Source organism: Pollicipes pollicipes, unplaced genomic scaffold (assembly GCF_011947565.3).
Source record: "Pollicipes pollicipes isolate AB1234 unplaced genomic scaffold, Ppol_2.1 Scaffold_2555;HRSCAF=2994_pilon_pilon_pilon, whole genome shotgun sequence".
NCBI lineage: Eukaryota > Metazoa > Arthropoda > Thecostraca > Pollicipedomorpha > Pollicipedidae > Pollicipes > Pollicipes pollicipes.
In genome coordinates, this window is record NW_023596136.1 from 35,394,931 (window position 1) to 35,411,035 (window position 16,105).

Here is a 16,105-nt window from a genome sequence, read left to right on the forward strand (position 1 = left end):
CGAAAGTCAGTACTTCAACAGTACCCCTCTGATCAGATTTCGACGCCGGCCTCCCGGCCTCCTACCCACAGCAACAGGTCACCTGGCAGGCCAGCCTGCCTCTCCGCCGCTGCAACCCTGCGGCTGTTGCACGCCTGCGTCGATCCAGACCGCCAACCGGGCAGCGGCGGCGGCGACCGCGCGCTCCGATTGGCAGGCGTCGCGTGACGTCACGGCCGGTGGCCGGGCCGTCTTCGGCCGTTGCACGAGGCGGTCACAAGCAGACGAGAGGCGACACGATGCGACTGGCAGCGCTGCTGATCCCGCTCTGCCTGCTGGCGGCGCTGGCCGCGGCCGGCGACGCGGAGGCCTACATGGACGACGGTGAGTCGGCGCGCGGGACGGCAGGTAGCAGGCGCTGGGCGGGAATCGAACCCCAGACGCGCAGCTGAGCGCTCAACAAGGGTAACTGAGGGCTCGGGTAGTAATAATACGGGCTCCGTACAATAACACGGATGTAAGATGGCAATGATGACGAGAGCTTGTTTTTCCTCTTGGGTTGATATATCGCTCGAACTCTGTGCCTTACTGGTAGCGTGGCTGAACTGAGAGTTTAAACCGAATGCCCCCCCCCCCCGCCCACCCCCGTCCTCCCAAAAGGAAATCGTAGACCACATCTGACAGTTGGCCGGATTTGACGCCTGCCCAGATGTGAGCAACGTGCTACGGCATAAACGACGATAAATGCGCCCCTAAAGATGGTGATACGCTGCAACGCTTTTTCAAGCAACACTTCACAACTATCAATGTTGTGGCACAAATGTGTAAACTTTGATTCATCCAAAATGCATGAAAAAACTCGATTAAGCATAGCGCGTTCCACGATTTTTTGAGACGGCAGACCGAGGTGCGCGCGCGAACGAGAGCGACGCTGAGCTCATCAGGCACTAAACGACTGCGAGCTACTAGCCTTCGGTGAGACTGTGGGAGGGGAGAGGATTTTATCTAACGTGGCTCAGTCGCCTTCGATGAGACTGTAGGAGAGGGGAGGATGCAATTCAGCGTAACTTTTTTGTCTCCGATGGGGTTGTGGGAGCGTGAGGATTCTGTCTCTTGTGTTCGGTGAGACTGTGGGGGCGGAGAGGATTTTGTCCGGCGTGGCTCAGCTGTCTTCGGTGAGACTGTGGGGGTGGGGATGATTCTGTCCGGCGTGGCTCAGATACCTTCGGTGAGACTGTGGGCTGGGGAGAATTCTGTCCGGCGTGGCTCTCTTGTCTTCAGTGAAACTGTGGAGGTGGGGAGGATTTTGTCCGGCGTGGCTCAGTTGTTTTCGGTGAGACGGTGGAGGTGGGGATGATTCTGTCCGGCGCGGCTCAGTTGTTTTCGGTGAGACGGTGGTGGTGGGGAGGATTCTGTCCGGCGTGGCTCAGTCGCCTCCGTCTGCTGTGCTGCCGAACCCGAACGACGCTGTGTTAAGGTGTGGGTGAATACTGATAAACGAGCTGAATCGACCGCCGGCCGTTGCAGGGATTTCTGGGCGATTTCAGGTTACCAGTGACGTAATGCTTTAAACCATCGATGTTCTTGGGTTTGTTTCGTTTCTGGTAAAATCAGGTGTGCATCACATAAACGACGTGTCCCAAGCACGCGGCTATCTTACTAAAAATGAAAAAGGAAGGTATCAGTAGCCTCCTGAGCTAGAAGTGAAGTAAAAGCCCGTCGACAAGTTTTTATGTGTATATCTATTGCATTCGCCACGCACAACCTACTCCGCCATTGGGGGACGGATTATTTCGACCGAAGTAAGCACGTGAGAGACTTTACCTTATTTCACACGTGGTGCCAGACATTCCAAAATGAGGCTCGCTCCTTGGTAGGTCGAATATTTAGTGTTCTGTGCTGTCTAGCAGAAACATAGGACCGATCCCTGATCAGCCTTCTGTGGCTTGTCATATCGGGTACATTGCTGTCAGCAACCGAAGTGAATGCTAATGCTAACTATGAAAGGGAGGAAGTTACCATCTGCATGAACAAATGATGTATTGAATATGACTTTTTGATTCTACCTTGCTTGTAAAACCTGTTCAGGGTTAGGTGCGTTGCTCCGATTCCCTACCCCAGCCTCCTCTGTAACCCAGCTGCTGGAGTGTCAGACACGACTGGACCAATCCGCGGAGGGCGGGTGAGCTCGAGTCCCAGAAATGTCACAGAAGCTTCTCAGGAACGGCACTTGTGTGGTTCGACTTGTGTGGCCCATCCTAACTAAACTTAGAGGACTAAGCTGGACTAGGGGCAGCCGTGCAGCATTATTATGAAAGAAGCTACAAATGTCCGAAAAGGTAGTTGATGTCAATAAAACATCTTTAAAAGTAAGAACAGTCCTATGCATGACATTCTTCAAGGGGTGGTGTGAGCTGAATCTTTTGAAGAACGTACGCTTAGCAGAGACTCTCGCACGGTCATCACAGGCTCACGCGCGCTTAGCAGAGGCTCACGTACGCTTAGCAGAAGTTCACGTACGCTCAACAGAAACTCACGCGTGTTTATCAGAGGCTCACGTACGCTCAGTAGAGACTCACGCACGCTTAACGCAGGCTCACGCACGCTCAGCAGAGACTCACGTACGCTTAGCAAAGGCTCGCCTATGCTTAGCAGAGGCTCACGTACGCTTAGTACATACCCACGCATGCTCAGTAGAGACTCACGTACACTTATCACAGGCTCACGTAGGCTTAGCAGAGGCTCAGGTACGCTCAGCAGAGACTCATGCACGCTTAGCAGAAACTCACGTGCGCTAAACAGAGACTCACGCACGTTTAGCAGAAACTCACGCACGCTTAGCAGAGATTCACGCACGCTTCGCACAGACTGTTGAACCAAATACATTCCTGCGAAGCATTCAGTCAATTTGTAAGAGGTATCTTGGCATGGTTTTGTGAACATTCCTTCGGCGCAACGGGACATGAATTCGGCTGCATCCACCTCCCGGTGCTTTTTCAACATATGACATTTTTTCATTAACTATGATCGCCGATCGGCTGCGCGTCCCCTCGATTTAGCGGAGACGGCCGGTGCACCCCGCCCGCCACACTGTCGCCAGTGGCATACTGGACCCCAGCGGATCGCGCGACATTCGTGGGCTGCTTTGTTTAGAGAACGAACCAACGCGTTTAGAAAACGCGTCGCACGTCCTCGCGCGCCCTTTACTGGAGCGACGTGAAATGGTAAGTGTTGCACCTATATGCGCATATCCATACAGCCCAACCCCCGCGCAAGTCATTCGCCATCGCAGCTCAATACACGTGAGCGGGGGGAGGGGGGGGGGGGGGCGTATCTCCCGTGACATAGAGCGCCGGGATTGCAGATAAGCCGCTGGATCTGTCGCTGGGTGGACCCACATTCTCCATAATGCGCTGTGCCGCGGGCGTGTGCGACAGCGCTGTACCGCGGGCGTGTGCGACGGCGCTGTACCGCGGGCGTGTGCGGCAGCTCTGCACCGTGGGCGTGTGCGACAACACTGTACCGCGGAACAATCAGCAGCTTTGCGATCGATGTGCGCGAAAGCTCTGTGCCTCTGGCGGCAGCGATACATCAACGTTACATCGGACGCAGCCTTACCGGATTACTATTACTCCGAGCTGCGGTGCCGCCATTACTCAGCTCCCGGCGACAGGGGCGGCCAGCAGCCGCGGCTGTCGTAAACCGATACCCACATCGCCTCCAACGCAGCCGCCGCTCAATGCTGTCAGCTTTGCAGTCGGTGCTGTGAGCCACGCGCACGAACCAAATGTCGCAATTCTTCTCTTCATGGTGCATTGCGGCTAGATGTCATTCTTGCCCGGCGTTTGAGACAGTCATTGCCGAAACTGATGCTTAAGCAAGCGACAGAGGTAGAAAATAGGTTAACAGAGCACGCAGATCTTGGGGACTCGATGGTTTTTCTGACATATTTCGACGTTACCAAGCTCGTTTAGGTATGATGTTAATCCAACACATTCACTGTGAATACGGAACATGCTTGATAGCCCATGTTAAAACGGCCGGTATTCCAGTTCACATCAGTTGCATAAGGCACGTAAAGAGTCAGTTACATAAGGCGTGCAACGAGACAGTCGCATAAGGCATATAACGAAGCAGCCTGATTCCATGCATCTTGTTCCAAGTTAAATAAAAAACAACATTCAAGTCAAGGTCTAAAAGCAAGTTTCATTCTAGGTGAGCAAACCACGGTGCACGTTTTGTGGCATCATCATGTGGCATTTGTGGCATTGTCTGCCAGACTCATGGAGCGTAGCGGCCAACAGCCAATCAGATTCGAAGCTGATTGGCAGCCGGCTGCCGCACCGCTTCATCTTAGCGGCAGGGTAGCTGCCGTTAATAGGTTTAGAACGCGCCCATGGCAGATTTTCGTGCCTTGTGCTATCAGTGGAGCTTTGCCTAAAATAGCATCAGTGTCGTTCACTCGTCCTAAGACATCCACGCAGTGTCACGTGTTTTCGCCGAACCCGGCACGGATCGTCGCTCCCGCGGGAGGCCTCCCTTCCTCCCACATCCTCAAGGGGAGCAAAACGAGATCAAGCATGTCCGGAGAGTTGTTGACACGGCCAACATCAGCACTCGGGCGCGTTCCCCAGAGACGGGGTTATCGGGCGTCAGAGATGGGGTCATTGTCCGGGCCACGGGGCGGCTGGGGTGCAGTGCTCTGTCCGCCACGTGGGTGCCTCTGTCCGCCCGCTGGGGTGCAGTGCTCTGTCCGCCCGCGTGGGCGCCTCTGTCCGTCCGCTGGGGTGCAGTGCTCTGTCCGCCTGGGTGGGCGCGGCTGTCCGCCCGCTGGGGTGCGGTGCTCTGTCCGCCCGCGTGGGCGCCTTTGTCCGCCCTCTGGGGTGTGGTACTCCGTCCGCCCACGTGGGCGCGGCTGTCCGCCCGCTGGGGTGCAGTGCTCTGTCCGCCCGCGTGGGCGCCTTTGTCCGCCCTCTGGGGTGTGGTACTCCGTCCGCCCACGTGGGCGCGGCTGTCCGCCCGCTTGGGTGCAGTGCTCTGTCCGCCCGCGTGGGCGCGGCTGTCCGCCCGCTGGGGTGCGGTGCTCTGTCCGCCCGCGTAGACGCGCGGTTGACAGTCAGGTTTGCTTTGCTGGCTGGTTGAGGCAAGCTGCGGCATTGTGCTCCGTTTGTTGTGCACAGAAGGTGGCCATCAAGGGTTTTTACCGACTTCCTGATGGATACTGAACTGCAGGACCGGCAGTTGGCTCGTATGACCGACGGTCAGAGCTGAACTTGGCAGAGCTAACCTTTGGCAGGACCGTGCAGGTACGCATCGAGATGCAAAATGCTAGGCTTTACGGACTACTTATGTCTCGCTCCCGTCCGAAACTTCTTAAACCGACTTTGCCTCCCCCTCACCCTCTCCCCGCCTTGTTTTTTTTCAGCTGAAGCCTCTGAAGTGTGAACCGTTTGACACAATACCCAATTCTTAAGAATTTCCTTGTCCCCTTTATTTCTCCACCAAATAACACGTCAAAGTATTCGTCTATAAACTTCTTTTTACGGCAAAAGATGTTTATCACTTCCAATTGAATGTGTGTGACCAGTCGATGCGAATATTTTTGAAGGCTGGATATCGAGTGAAAGGTGTGACACATTTGATGAAGAAACGTCTGGTTGTTCATTTGCTGTGATAATGTTGTCCAGAAAAAAGTAAAATACAAATAAGTGACAAACTAAATAATATACTGGGTCTATCACCTACATCTCCATGCAAGCATTCAGCCAACCAGCCAAGGGAGGGTTTGAATGACGTTTCTGGGCCTCGAAAGGTAGATTCTTTGCTTCTGGCAATACCAAGCAAAAGACGGACAAACTTCAGGGTCTTGTTTTAAAGAGTTGTAAAGGTCCGTAAGCCTCCACACGATATGTTCAATTAGATGATGGTTATTAGGGCACACTTACTTTGATATTTACGCCTCGTGCCTCTGTCCTCGTATCAGTGATATCCGGCGCTGTCATTCAGCGAAACTAACCAAGCATATTTCGTTATTAGTCGCTTTCTAATGCATCGAGCAGACCTCGAGATATTGAGGGCAGTTTGCAAAAAGCGTTGGGTACCGGTGGCTGCCGGCGTGAAAAAGCTTCTGATTTGCCGGACATGATCGGCGACAAAAAAAAAAACACACTTTTGCGAGCCAATTAGTGACAAAATTGGGAAAATGGAAACAAATTCCAACACCCTAGACCATGATACAACAGACTATCCCGGCTCAACGAAGCTCAGAGCTTAGTATTGGTCTGCTCGTTAACGCTTGCAGCGTGAGCTCATGTCGAAATGTTGACATTTCGTTGCATGAGCAGGTTCAGCCATAAGATGCTGCCAAACATAGCTTGAATCAAGATAGTTTTAGCAAGTGACAGAAACACACTATGAACCATATTATACCGGTGCTGATGTCACAGATCAGTGGTGACCCAGTGCTTTTCCAATATCACTCAGATCAATGCTTTTCGAAGATTTTTATCAGCCAAGATTTACTTCACATACTAAACAGTGTAGAATACCAAATAACCATGCTGTTACTAATCGTTGAAATCGTGGCTGGCCACAGCATCTTAGGACGAACGTGATCAGCTCGCTACGCAGCGCATTAAAGCGCCGTGCGATTTGAGGGACATTGGCTCGGTTGCTCGCCACGCGGTAATGCGTTAGCCTCATTGCAAGGCTTTGGACTGCCGTTGGTTGTATTCATGTGGTGAGAAGCTGACTGGCTAGAAGGACGTTGCTAATCGTCAGTTTTTTTAAATGTGATAGCGCTAAGATGCCCTGCCGATCTAGAGTTGTTGTTTTGGATGCCTGAGCTGTAGCTTTAGAGGTGAACGGAGCTCGTTGGAGCGACACACGTCAAGGATTCATCCGGGGCTTCCTGCTACTGAAAGGAACGGCGGCTTTGAAGTAGGAGACCGAACATGGCTGGTTTGGGCCTCTCAGATTGCCTGTTGCATCTCAGACTTAGCGCACTGATCGGTGGACAGGCATGAAATAAAATGCTTTTGGCTGTCATCATATTGCATATAAAGCTAGAGCAAGGTGCCAGAGATGCTCAAAATGTCGTTTACATCTGTTGATACCGTGGGGTCATAGGGGTACAGTTTTGCAAAATGCGTAGGGCTGAGGGATGAAAAGGGAAGAGAGAGATAGGAAGAATATGGCTGAACCTGTCTCCAAAATACGCTTAAAACAGTTTCCCCTCAGACTTGACGCAATTTTTCGTTGCTTGCAGCAGGGTGTAGTTTTAAAAAAAAGTTTTGGGAGCTGAAACCCCAAATTATGATAAATGAAACATAATGGATAAGAATGATAACTGAAAATAGGAAACAACATCCCTGGTTTGGAGGCACAATTCCGCCTCCCCCCCCCCCCCTGAATAGGAAACTATACGCCTTTGGGCTGGTTATGTAAGTATGGCTTTATCTGATAATTCTTTTAGGTTAGTCTCAACCTTCATTCAGTGTTTGATGGCCAGCAAATGAAACTTTGTGCAAACGAACTCCCGAAACGAAAATGTTTGATGGTTATGCCGTAATGCATTTAATTTATCTTTGTCTTTGTGGTTCATTGGATTTAGAGACACACTGCAACGCTTTCTGAAAGACCTTTCTCCGGGTGACAATTCAGAGGGTTCCAAATTTCGTCAATTACAGAGAAGTCACTTCTTTAGCCATAGGTGGCTGCTCTGAACAACTGCACGCCAGCGACTGGCGGATAACTATATCACGCAGCATGCATTCTCGCCCGAAGAATTTCGGTATGACCTTCATCTGCGGCGAAGTCCTCTAACGTCCTCCAACGTCCTGCGACGACATATTCGTCTATCAGGACAGGTGCTTATGAACATACAGCTAATTAACATAACACACTGGGGCTGACTATTTGATGTCAGAAGTCAGATTTTAGAGCAGTGTAATATCTAACTTCATGCACTACTCTTTATTTTCTTGCTTTAGCTTTTCATTTTTTTTCCAATAAGATCTGATGATTTGATTTCCAACAAGGAAATCATCGAGCTCAGTAAACCATGCGGGTACATAGGCTCACAAGCTCATTTCTGATCATCTGTTTGGGGTTTAATCGAATGTGAAAAATAATCTTCGGTTGGAGAGTAAATCGATAGAAGGCCTCACAGAATACACCATTTATCAAGATAACCGCAGGACGCTGCTCTGGTTGGAGAAGTTTCGAGGGCGTTTCAAAATGCTCGCTCGTCAGTTCTTTTCTGCAGCCACCGATCTATATGGTCTTCATTATCTCGCAGTTTTCTATGACTGCCGGCCTGTTTGCAAGCAAGACACCTTGACCATTATAAAGTTGTGTAAAATCGGCTGGAACGCACATGACATTGCTCGTTTAGGCGTCTCTATTCAAGCCCATTACTTTTTAAAAAGGAATTATGTTCGTTCTTTGGTCATTTTGAACCGATAAAAGCACAGACTTCCTGGCGAAGGTTGCTGGTGCCCTCTTCATGGCCAAAAAGCGGCCCATATTCTGAACTAATGTGCGCTATCGCCCAAACGTCGGCTATGCACTCAACCAGAACGACTGCGGGTCACAGGTCTTAACGACTACCATTAAGGGTCGCACGCCCTCATGAATTAGAAACTGGTCACTGCGACTTACTCTAAGTAGCCGGCACTTGGCGCTCATTGGCATGCGACGCCTAGCGGCCGGGCGTCAATGCCGGTTCGGTCTGGCCATCACTCGGTCTGGGCGCTGGCGGGCAGGCCGGCCGGCGGCGGCTGGCTCCGGCTGCCATCACTCGGTCTGGGCGCTGGCGGGCAGGCCAGCCGGCGGCGGCTGGCTCCTGCTGCCATCACTCGATCTGGGCGCTGGCGGGCCCACCGGCCGGCGGCGGCTGGCTCCGGCTGCCAACGCTCGGTCTGGGCGCTGGCGGGCCGGCCGGCTGGCGGCGGCTGGCTCCCGCTGCCAGCGCTCGAGCCCTGTCGGCGCCGCGAAGAGCTCTCAGGCGGCCGGCCGGCCGCGGAGACGCCGGGACCGGTCACACGCTCGCTCACAGACGCCCTGCAGAATGGCAGCTGCGAATGAGCGCGGCCGACCGTGCTCTGGGCCGTGGCTCGGTGGGATGCGGCTCGCCCGCGCCCATCATTGTCGGCGGCTGTGTGATGCTGATGACCTGCTTTGCATTGGTTTTAAGCCGCATTCGATCCGAGGCTGACTTTGTCTGCAGAATTTGTGCGGTCCCCTGTGTTATACTCACTTTTACGCCCACTCTCCACTGTCCCCTAAAAAATCTTCCCACTGTTATATATTTTTTTGTGTTGTCATTCTATAAATAGCAGTTCCTGGACTACAATCCTTTTACAGGGATGGGGTGATGTTCAGTTTGATGTCTTGCATCACAAGTCGTAATACGTTTATGCAAAGACTGCATTTGAAGGTGCTCGTAAAAGTTATAAACCACCAAACCGTGGTGCCTTTTAGACACGCATAGATGTAGTTTTGCCAATGCGAACTTGCAGTTTTAAGGCAGTGCTTCCGCGTTCATCGTTTTTCCAATTAAGTGATGACACCCGGCCGCGCCGTTTCATTGATGGAAATGTCGTGATGGGGAAAACAAGAGCACTCTCAAAATACCAGGCACGGGGCCAACTTGGTGGTGAGCTCCTAATGTTTGATAGCAAACTTTTTTAGGCCAAACGACCGCGCGACCACCTGCACGCAATTTCTAAGCCCCGGAAACTTTTCGCTTGGAGACGCCTTTCCAAAACACGCACGTGTCTTCAAAACAATGCTTCGCTGCCGTTGAATGGAAACTCTCCTTGGCCGCAGTGGGGCATGACCGGGCCGTATTTTGGGTCACGATGGACCGGCCTCATGCGAATAAAAGGTCAACAAAAGTCAATGTGGTAAATCAATGCGTGAGTGTTGTATGAACTGCTCGCTGGGTTCTGGCGTGCACTGCATAAACAGCGAAATTGCTTCGGCGTTATGGAATAGCCAGAAATAAATGGTCTTCGTGACCCAAGTTACAATCGATAAATCCCGGGATCCATTAATTCGCTGCAAAGGCAAAGTCGGCTGGCGCGACGTCTGAGCCTGCTGTCTGGGTCTGCTCAGTGGAGGTACTGAAGGCAGTGCCAAACCTTCGCAGCCTATCCCGCCGCGATGCGGGTCCGTCACAGAAAGTCAGCCCTCCTTGTTCTGACACTAAAGTTGGGCCAATTTTTCAGGAGGTGGCGGCGAACAGGAGATGCCTCTGGAAATGGATGAATATTCTAACCTCCTTGCCAACCTACTGAGAAAATCGGGACAGAAGTAAGTAACTGTGTGTGCAACATATTACCACCCTCATGTAGCACAATACCAGTGTCTTTTTCCACAGTCGTTGGTGATCATTGGACGATGGCCAGCTGTCCGTCACTGACAATCCGCCCGTACATGTGCAGCATTATCGGCTGAAGGTATAGGAAAAGGGTGGTTAGAGCGGGTGGGGGACATTTTAGGTTCATTCGTTTCATGCAACAGCAAAGGCGTCGCGTGGATTTTAAAGATGTTTTGGGAAAGGAAGCTACGTCTCCAGTCCCCCACACACACAGGTTTGATAGAAATTGTGGTACAAAATGACAAAACTCTGTGTCGCTACTTGAATCATGCATGTTTATCGCTAAATTTCTTAATCCTTCTCCGAAAAACACGTTGCTTTTCTTTCCAATGCAGTTGGACAAACAAAACATGACTGGACAGCTCTTAGTTTGTTGTCCGGGTAAAATATATGGTTATGCTCTTCTGACTCGTGTCTGTGATGTTTAACATAATCTTCCCATAAGCCGTAAGATTTATGCAAATGTTGACCTTAACGTGGACTCTACAGGAGGTGAGCACCGCTAGATGGTTTGTTCATGATGACAGCGTTTTGTTCTTATAACGTTGTAGTTCCCACGTGATGAACGAAAGACAACACAATACAAAGTGTCATTGTGTCAGATGTTGATACTTTGTCGTGCGAAGAAATTATCGTTAGTATAATAATTCTATGCTCGTTTAAATGCTCGTTTAATCACAAATATAATTCGAAACCCTTCGTGGTTGCCCCAATCCCTTTCACGCACTGTACGCGATATAAAAGGGTGGCCTAAGATCTCGTGCAAAACGCCCATACCTTATCACAGGACAGGGATCATGTTGCTTTTACGAGAGGCGTCTCGGCCACGGATCTCATTTTCCTGCGCGTGAACTCGCTGGACTGTCACACACCCACACTTCCAGTCATGGTGTTGACAATTGTTGACAAAATTGACAATTGTCGACAAAAACCCAAACTCTTGTCGGCTGGCATTTTGCTCGGCCGCAGATGCGGTGGACGTTTGTGACTTGCTTGCATGCTCGTAGTCCGCGCCCATCGGCCGGAGCTCTAACTCCAGTGTCTGCAGCCGGTTGTGCAGCGTTTGGGTCTTCAGTTAAGAGGCTGGCATCTAGTGACGGAAGTTGGAACCAGTTCATTTTGGAGATCCGGTCGACGTATGTCTTTGGTGCATGCTGTTTCTGTGAAATCGGTAACGTTAAGCCCATGTCAAAAAAGCTCTAAATCGAATGCCTTAATTCGCTCAACAAGATAAAACAATCGAGAAAATAACACAATGTGTGGCACTGTGTCGGACGACTGAGACTCCCTCGCACATGTCCGGGCTTTCCACGCTTGCATGTACCGCAGAGCATGACTGGAAACAAGCACTAGATCACTTGCCGTTCGCACTTTCCGTTCACTTGAACTGATGGGTGGAGAATCCATTTTGCTGGACGCCAGTCGTGGACACTAGTGTTCTGTAGGTTGAGGTAGGCGACACCCACGGTGCCGCCACTTCTTGAGCGCGCTTCTGAAACACGTTTCTTGAGACTTGTCTTTGTGACAAATGGGTCGCTTGTCTGCTACGTTTCTCTCGTCAGCTCATCACGCTTTGCACTTGCACACTTGCTTTAGCGATCTGACAAGATCCAGGCTCAACAGTTCTGTTCAATATATTTGTTCAACAACACTTGTCCACACGCCCGTAGGAGCCAGCCACTCTTATTTGTCCGCACCACTACCCAGAGCTCGCCGCTAACACCGTCACAGACTGCACTGCGGACTGCGATCGGCTCAGGCTATCCGAGGACGTACATGACGAACGTGCGGACGGCTCTCGAACGCCTTAGCCCGCGCTCGCGGTCCCGAGCCTCAATCGTCGCGTTCGCTTAAATGACGTCATAGTAGCCATCACTGTAGGCAGCGGGGAAAGCGTGATTTGTTCTCGCATGCTGACGTCGTAACGTCGTATTTGCCGGTCTGACGTTACGCCATGGCAATGGCTACCTTTTGATTGCATTCACGGCAGCACCGTCGAAGGTTGTGATCTCAGCTTGACGTCATACGTGCTGACGTCACCCAAGCACCTGGAAGCGTGGGGTGGTTATGACATCACACTGAGCTAACGGTGCAGTATCACACGCAAGCCGCGCGACGACGTTGCGTGCTCGCCGCCTATAACAGAAGTGTGCGCGGGCACGCAAACAGGTGGAGGTCTCACACACAGCTCATCAGCGGCGATGGATGAGACGGGACGCAGTTTGCTGTGTCAGTAACGCAACGCCACTGCACACAGACGTAGGCCAAACTTTTCTCAGGAGGAGGGGCAAATGTTGATCTGTCTTCTAAGTCTTGTGAATTTGGACAATCTTCCTCTGAGATCGCTCGGTGTATGGTGCAAGCCTGTTGCCATGACGAGGGGGGAAGGCGAGTGGCACTCTCCTTGGCTACGCCCCTCGCTGCACAACATAAAGATAGGTGGCCATCAGAGAAACTTATCACAGCAATACCAAGCTTTGGTCACAAAAAGCAGTCTTTCTGTCGACATTCACATCCAGAGGACCGCCTTGTTGTTGTCGCACTGCTTTCGTTCTCTTGTCGTCTGCACAGACGGCTGCATCCGTGCGCTTGCTCTTGTGTTCGCCTAGCACTGCTGAGGCCGCACTGGTCCCGCGTGAGGAGGCGCGCCTTCACCGAGCCTGATTGTCCACGGTGTCCGGCCACCTCTAAGCCCTTCTAATTGTCTGTTCAGACGTTCTCCGTTTGTGTACGTCTACAGACGCTCCTGCATCCGACGCGGCAGCTCTTGCGACGCGCGACCTCACGACTGCTGCGGCTACGGCACCTGTCGCTGCAACCTCTGGGGCAGCAACTGCAAGTGCATGCGCGGCGGTCTGTTCCAGGCGTGGGGCCGAAGGCGGAAGTGAGCCGCTTCCGGCGGCCGCGCCCCGCCCGCAGGCCGGCGCTGAGGGCCCCTCCTGGCCCTGCCGCGCCCTGCGGCGCCGCTCTGCGGGCCTGCCGGCGGGGCCCCGGCCCCGATTGGGGATCCTCTCCAGCCACATCCGCCAATCGGAGCCGCGGCACCCGCTGCCCCCCCCCCCCCCCACTCCCCCAACGCCCCCAACGCCCCCTCCATCGTCCTCTGTCCCTCGCATCACTCGGTGTGTCCTTGGTTGTAGCTGCGGCCGTTTCAGGGCGTCGGTGAGCATCAGTGTCAGTAAGCTGCGGTTCGAGCTGTTGGCTTGTTTTGTGAGTGACTCGGCGGCAATACACGCCTAACTGGAGTGCGCGTGTTTTCGTCCGGTGTCTGAATCAGCAGCGGGCCTGCCCTGGCGTGGCGAATTTAGACAGCCTCATTTGTGCGACGTGGGAGATATCGCAGCAGGGCAGAAGCATTTCAGTCTCGTGCGCAGCATCAACACCAGTAAAAGCGGGATTCCCACGTCGTTCCTCACTGGATCGCGCCTCGCAACGGACGCCAGATTCACTGAAATCAGGGTACTCGAAAATTGGCAATATCCGTCTTGTGACACCAGCATAACTGACACCAGCGGCGTGATTAGATCTGACGATATGATGACTAGATCTGACGATGTTTTCTATCATGCTGCTGATTTCATTTATGGTGATGTCACAAGACGGATATTGCCAATTTTCAAGTGTCTTGATATCAGTGAATCTGGCGCCCGTTGCGAGGCGCGCGATCCAGTGAGGAACGACGCGGGAATCTCGCTTTTACAGGTGTTGACGCTGCGCGCGAGACCGAAATGTTTTTACCCGGAGATCTAACACACCTTCAGCTTTATAAACTTTGCAGCAACCCACAGCAAAAAGTGTTTTCCTCTGCAGTAGTTGTGATATGGCAGCACTCGCTATGAACTTCAGTCATTTCAAACCACAGTAGCGGTCAATGGATCGACGGACTTCTCCACATAAGGTATTGCGGTGCCCACGAGTTCTACAGGCGAAGCACGTATCTTCGCTGCGTTTTCCTCCACCGCCACCACAGCTATCAACTCTGGCTGTGAGAAAATCGTGGAAATCCAGCAGTCCAGTTCCAAACCAACAGCCTTTCGTTCCTGAATTTAATTCCCAGCCTTCTCCCGAGCCGCCCTCTCTCTTATACTTCGCTCGGTTGTTTATTCGGCTCACCAGGCTTCACAGTGCAACCAACACCACCATGCAGGAAGCGCGCCTTCGCGGACAGCGGCGCGAAGCCCCACCTGCGAGTCCCAGTTTCAATCCTCAAAGCAATCTAATATCGACTACATGAAACTTGTGACATCAATGCAAATGAGACCGGCACCAGATGGATCACCTTGTTGGAGCCCACACGCTACCATCGGACTGTGGCCGCTGGGCATCAGGATTAACTATGATCACCGTGGTCCGCTTTGATCTACAATAAGGTTTGCGAGAACACAATGCGTGCTCTCCCCTGAATGAGTTACAAGCCTGGGAAAATTTCGCTCACGGTCTCAGGCTGCGACTACACCCACGCCTTTACACGCAACAGTCTATTCTGCGCATGAGATCTGTTGAGTCCTGATTGGCTTGAACAGCGCGACACATGGAACATTTGCCGATCGTTTGACGGCTTCGCCCGATGGTTTCTAGCCCTCTCGCCATCGGTATCTATCGAACAAATCATCCGAACTTCTCCTTCCGGGAGTTTGTATCCCCTTCACGACGGGCCCTCAGAAACCCCAACCCAGATATCTTGAAAACAAAGCAGGCTTGAGCCAAGGAGAAACGGCATTGTAGAGCTCTCGTCGAACAGCATCGTGCTGGCGTGACTGAACAACGGTGAATGTGAACTATCACAGGTCAAGTCAGGTCATATTAGTCAGATTAGCACTTTTGAGGTCCCTCCTGTTGTGTCAAAAGTAAGTACGCTAACACAACTAGGAAGACGGCGTTGAATAGCTCTTGGAAGCGTGCACTACATAGGCACTAGTCTATGCATAAATACACGTGATTAGTCTATACATAGGTGCATCGATACACGTGACCTACAGAATGTGATGCCAGATCAAAGGGATGAAGCCATCACCCCATTTTCCGGTTCAGCTATATTAAGAACTAAACCAGGTATATGAAAAGGAGAACCAGCGTTAGGAACACCTTTGGAAGTTGCAAGATAGGGGCCATTACGGTTTATGGCGCACGATCTTCAAAGGGACAAATCTAGTCATTCATGTCAAGTTTGGCCAACATTGACCTTGGATGCCCTAATCTTCTAAAAGCAACCGCAGAGGTACAAACGTACTTTTGGGGTGCTGTAGATGAAAACATCGGCCCAGAAACCTCTTTGGAATACGTTTGTCTGAAAAAATAAGCGTTACGTGCCTCTTCTTAACATATCGCCGATAATATCTTGAACAAAAATCATGGATCATGAACAGTCAGGGTCAGAAGCTCCACATTGGTGCAACGCATGAACAGATGCTGCAAATTCAGCTAACCAAGCTTCCAATACGGCGCTCAAAACCGCCCAGAAGCATTCCTAAATCTCCTTTAGGGTCTCTGAGGTCTTCAGCGTGGCGCGAAGGCCAGTGAGCTATAATCGTTTTTAAACTAGGGTGGGAGTTAAAATGTTTCATTGCAAAAACACCGTGCGGGAGTAAAAATTCAATTCATGAAAGCTCGAACTTATGAATCTGTAAAATATGCTTCAACGAACAAAGACAACATTTCAAGCTGGCATGAACACAATATCATACACAGGTCAAAACTTAATCTAACTAAGCCTAACCTAAAGAAGCCTTGCCTCATCTCATT

At 51.7% G+C, this 16,105-nt stretch overlaps 1 protein-coding gene across 1 annotated transcript; it reads left to right on the forward strand.

Moving 5' to 3' along the window:
- The first annotated feature begins 270 nt into the window (after positions 1-270).
- LOC119104424 (U8-agatoxin-Ao1a) lies at positions 271-13,302 on the forward strand. Its single transcript, XM_037228124.1, has 3 exons — positions 271-363; positions 10,212-10,296; positions 13,077-13,302. The coding sequence occupies exons 1-3, from the start codon at positions 279-281 to the stop codon at positions 13,249-13,251; spliced, it is 345 nt and encodes a 114-aa protein (XP_037084019.1). The 5' UTR covers positions 271-278; the 3' UTR covers positions 13,252-13,302.
- Positions 13,303-16,105: the final 2,803 nt, after the last annotated feature.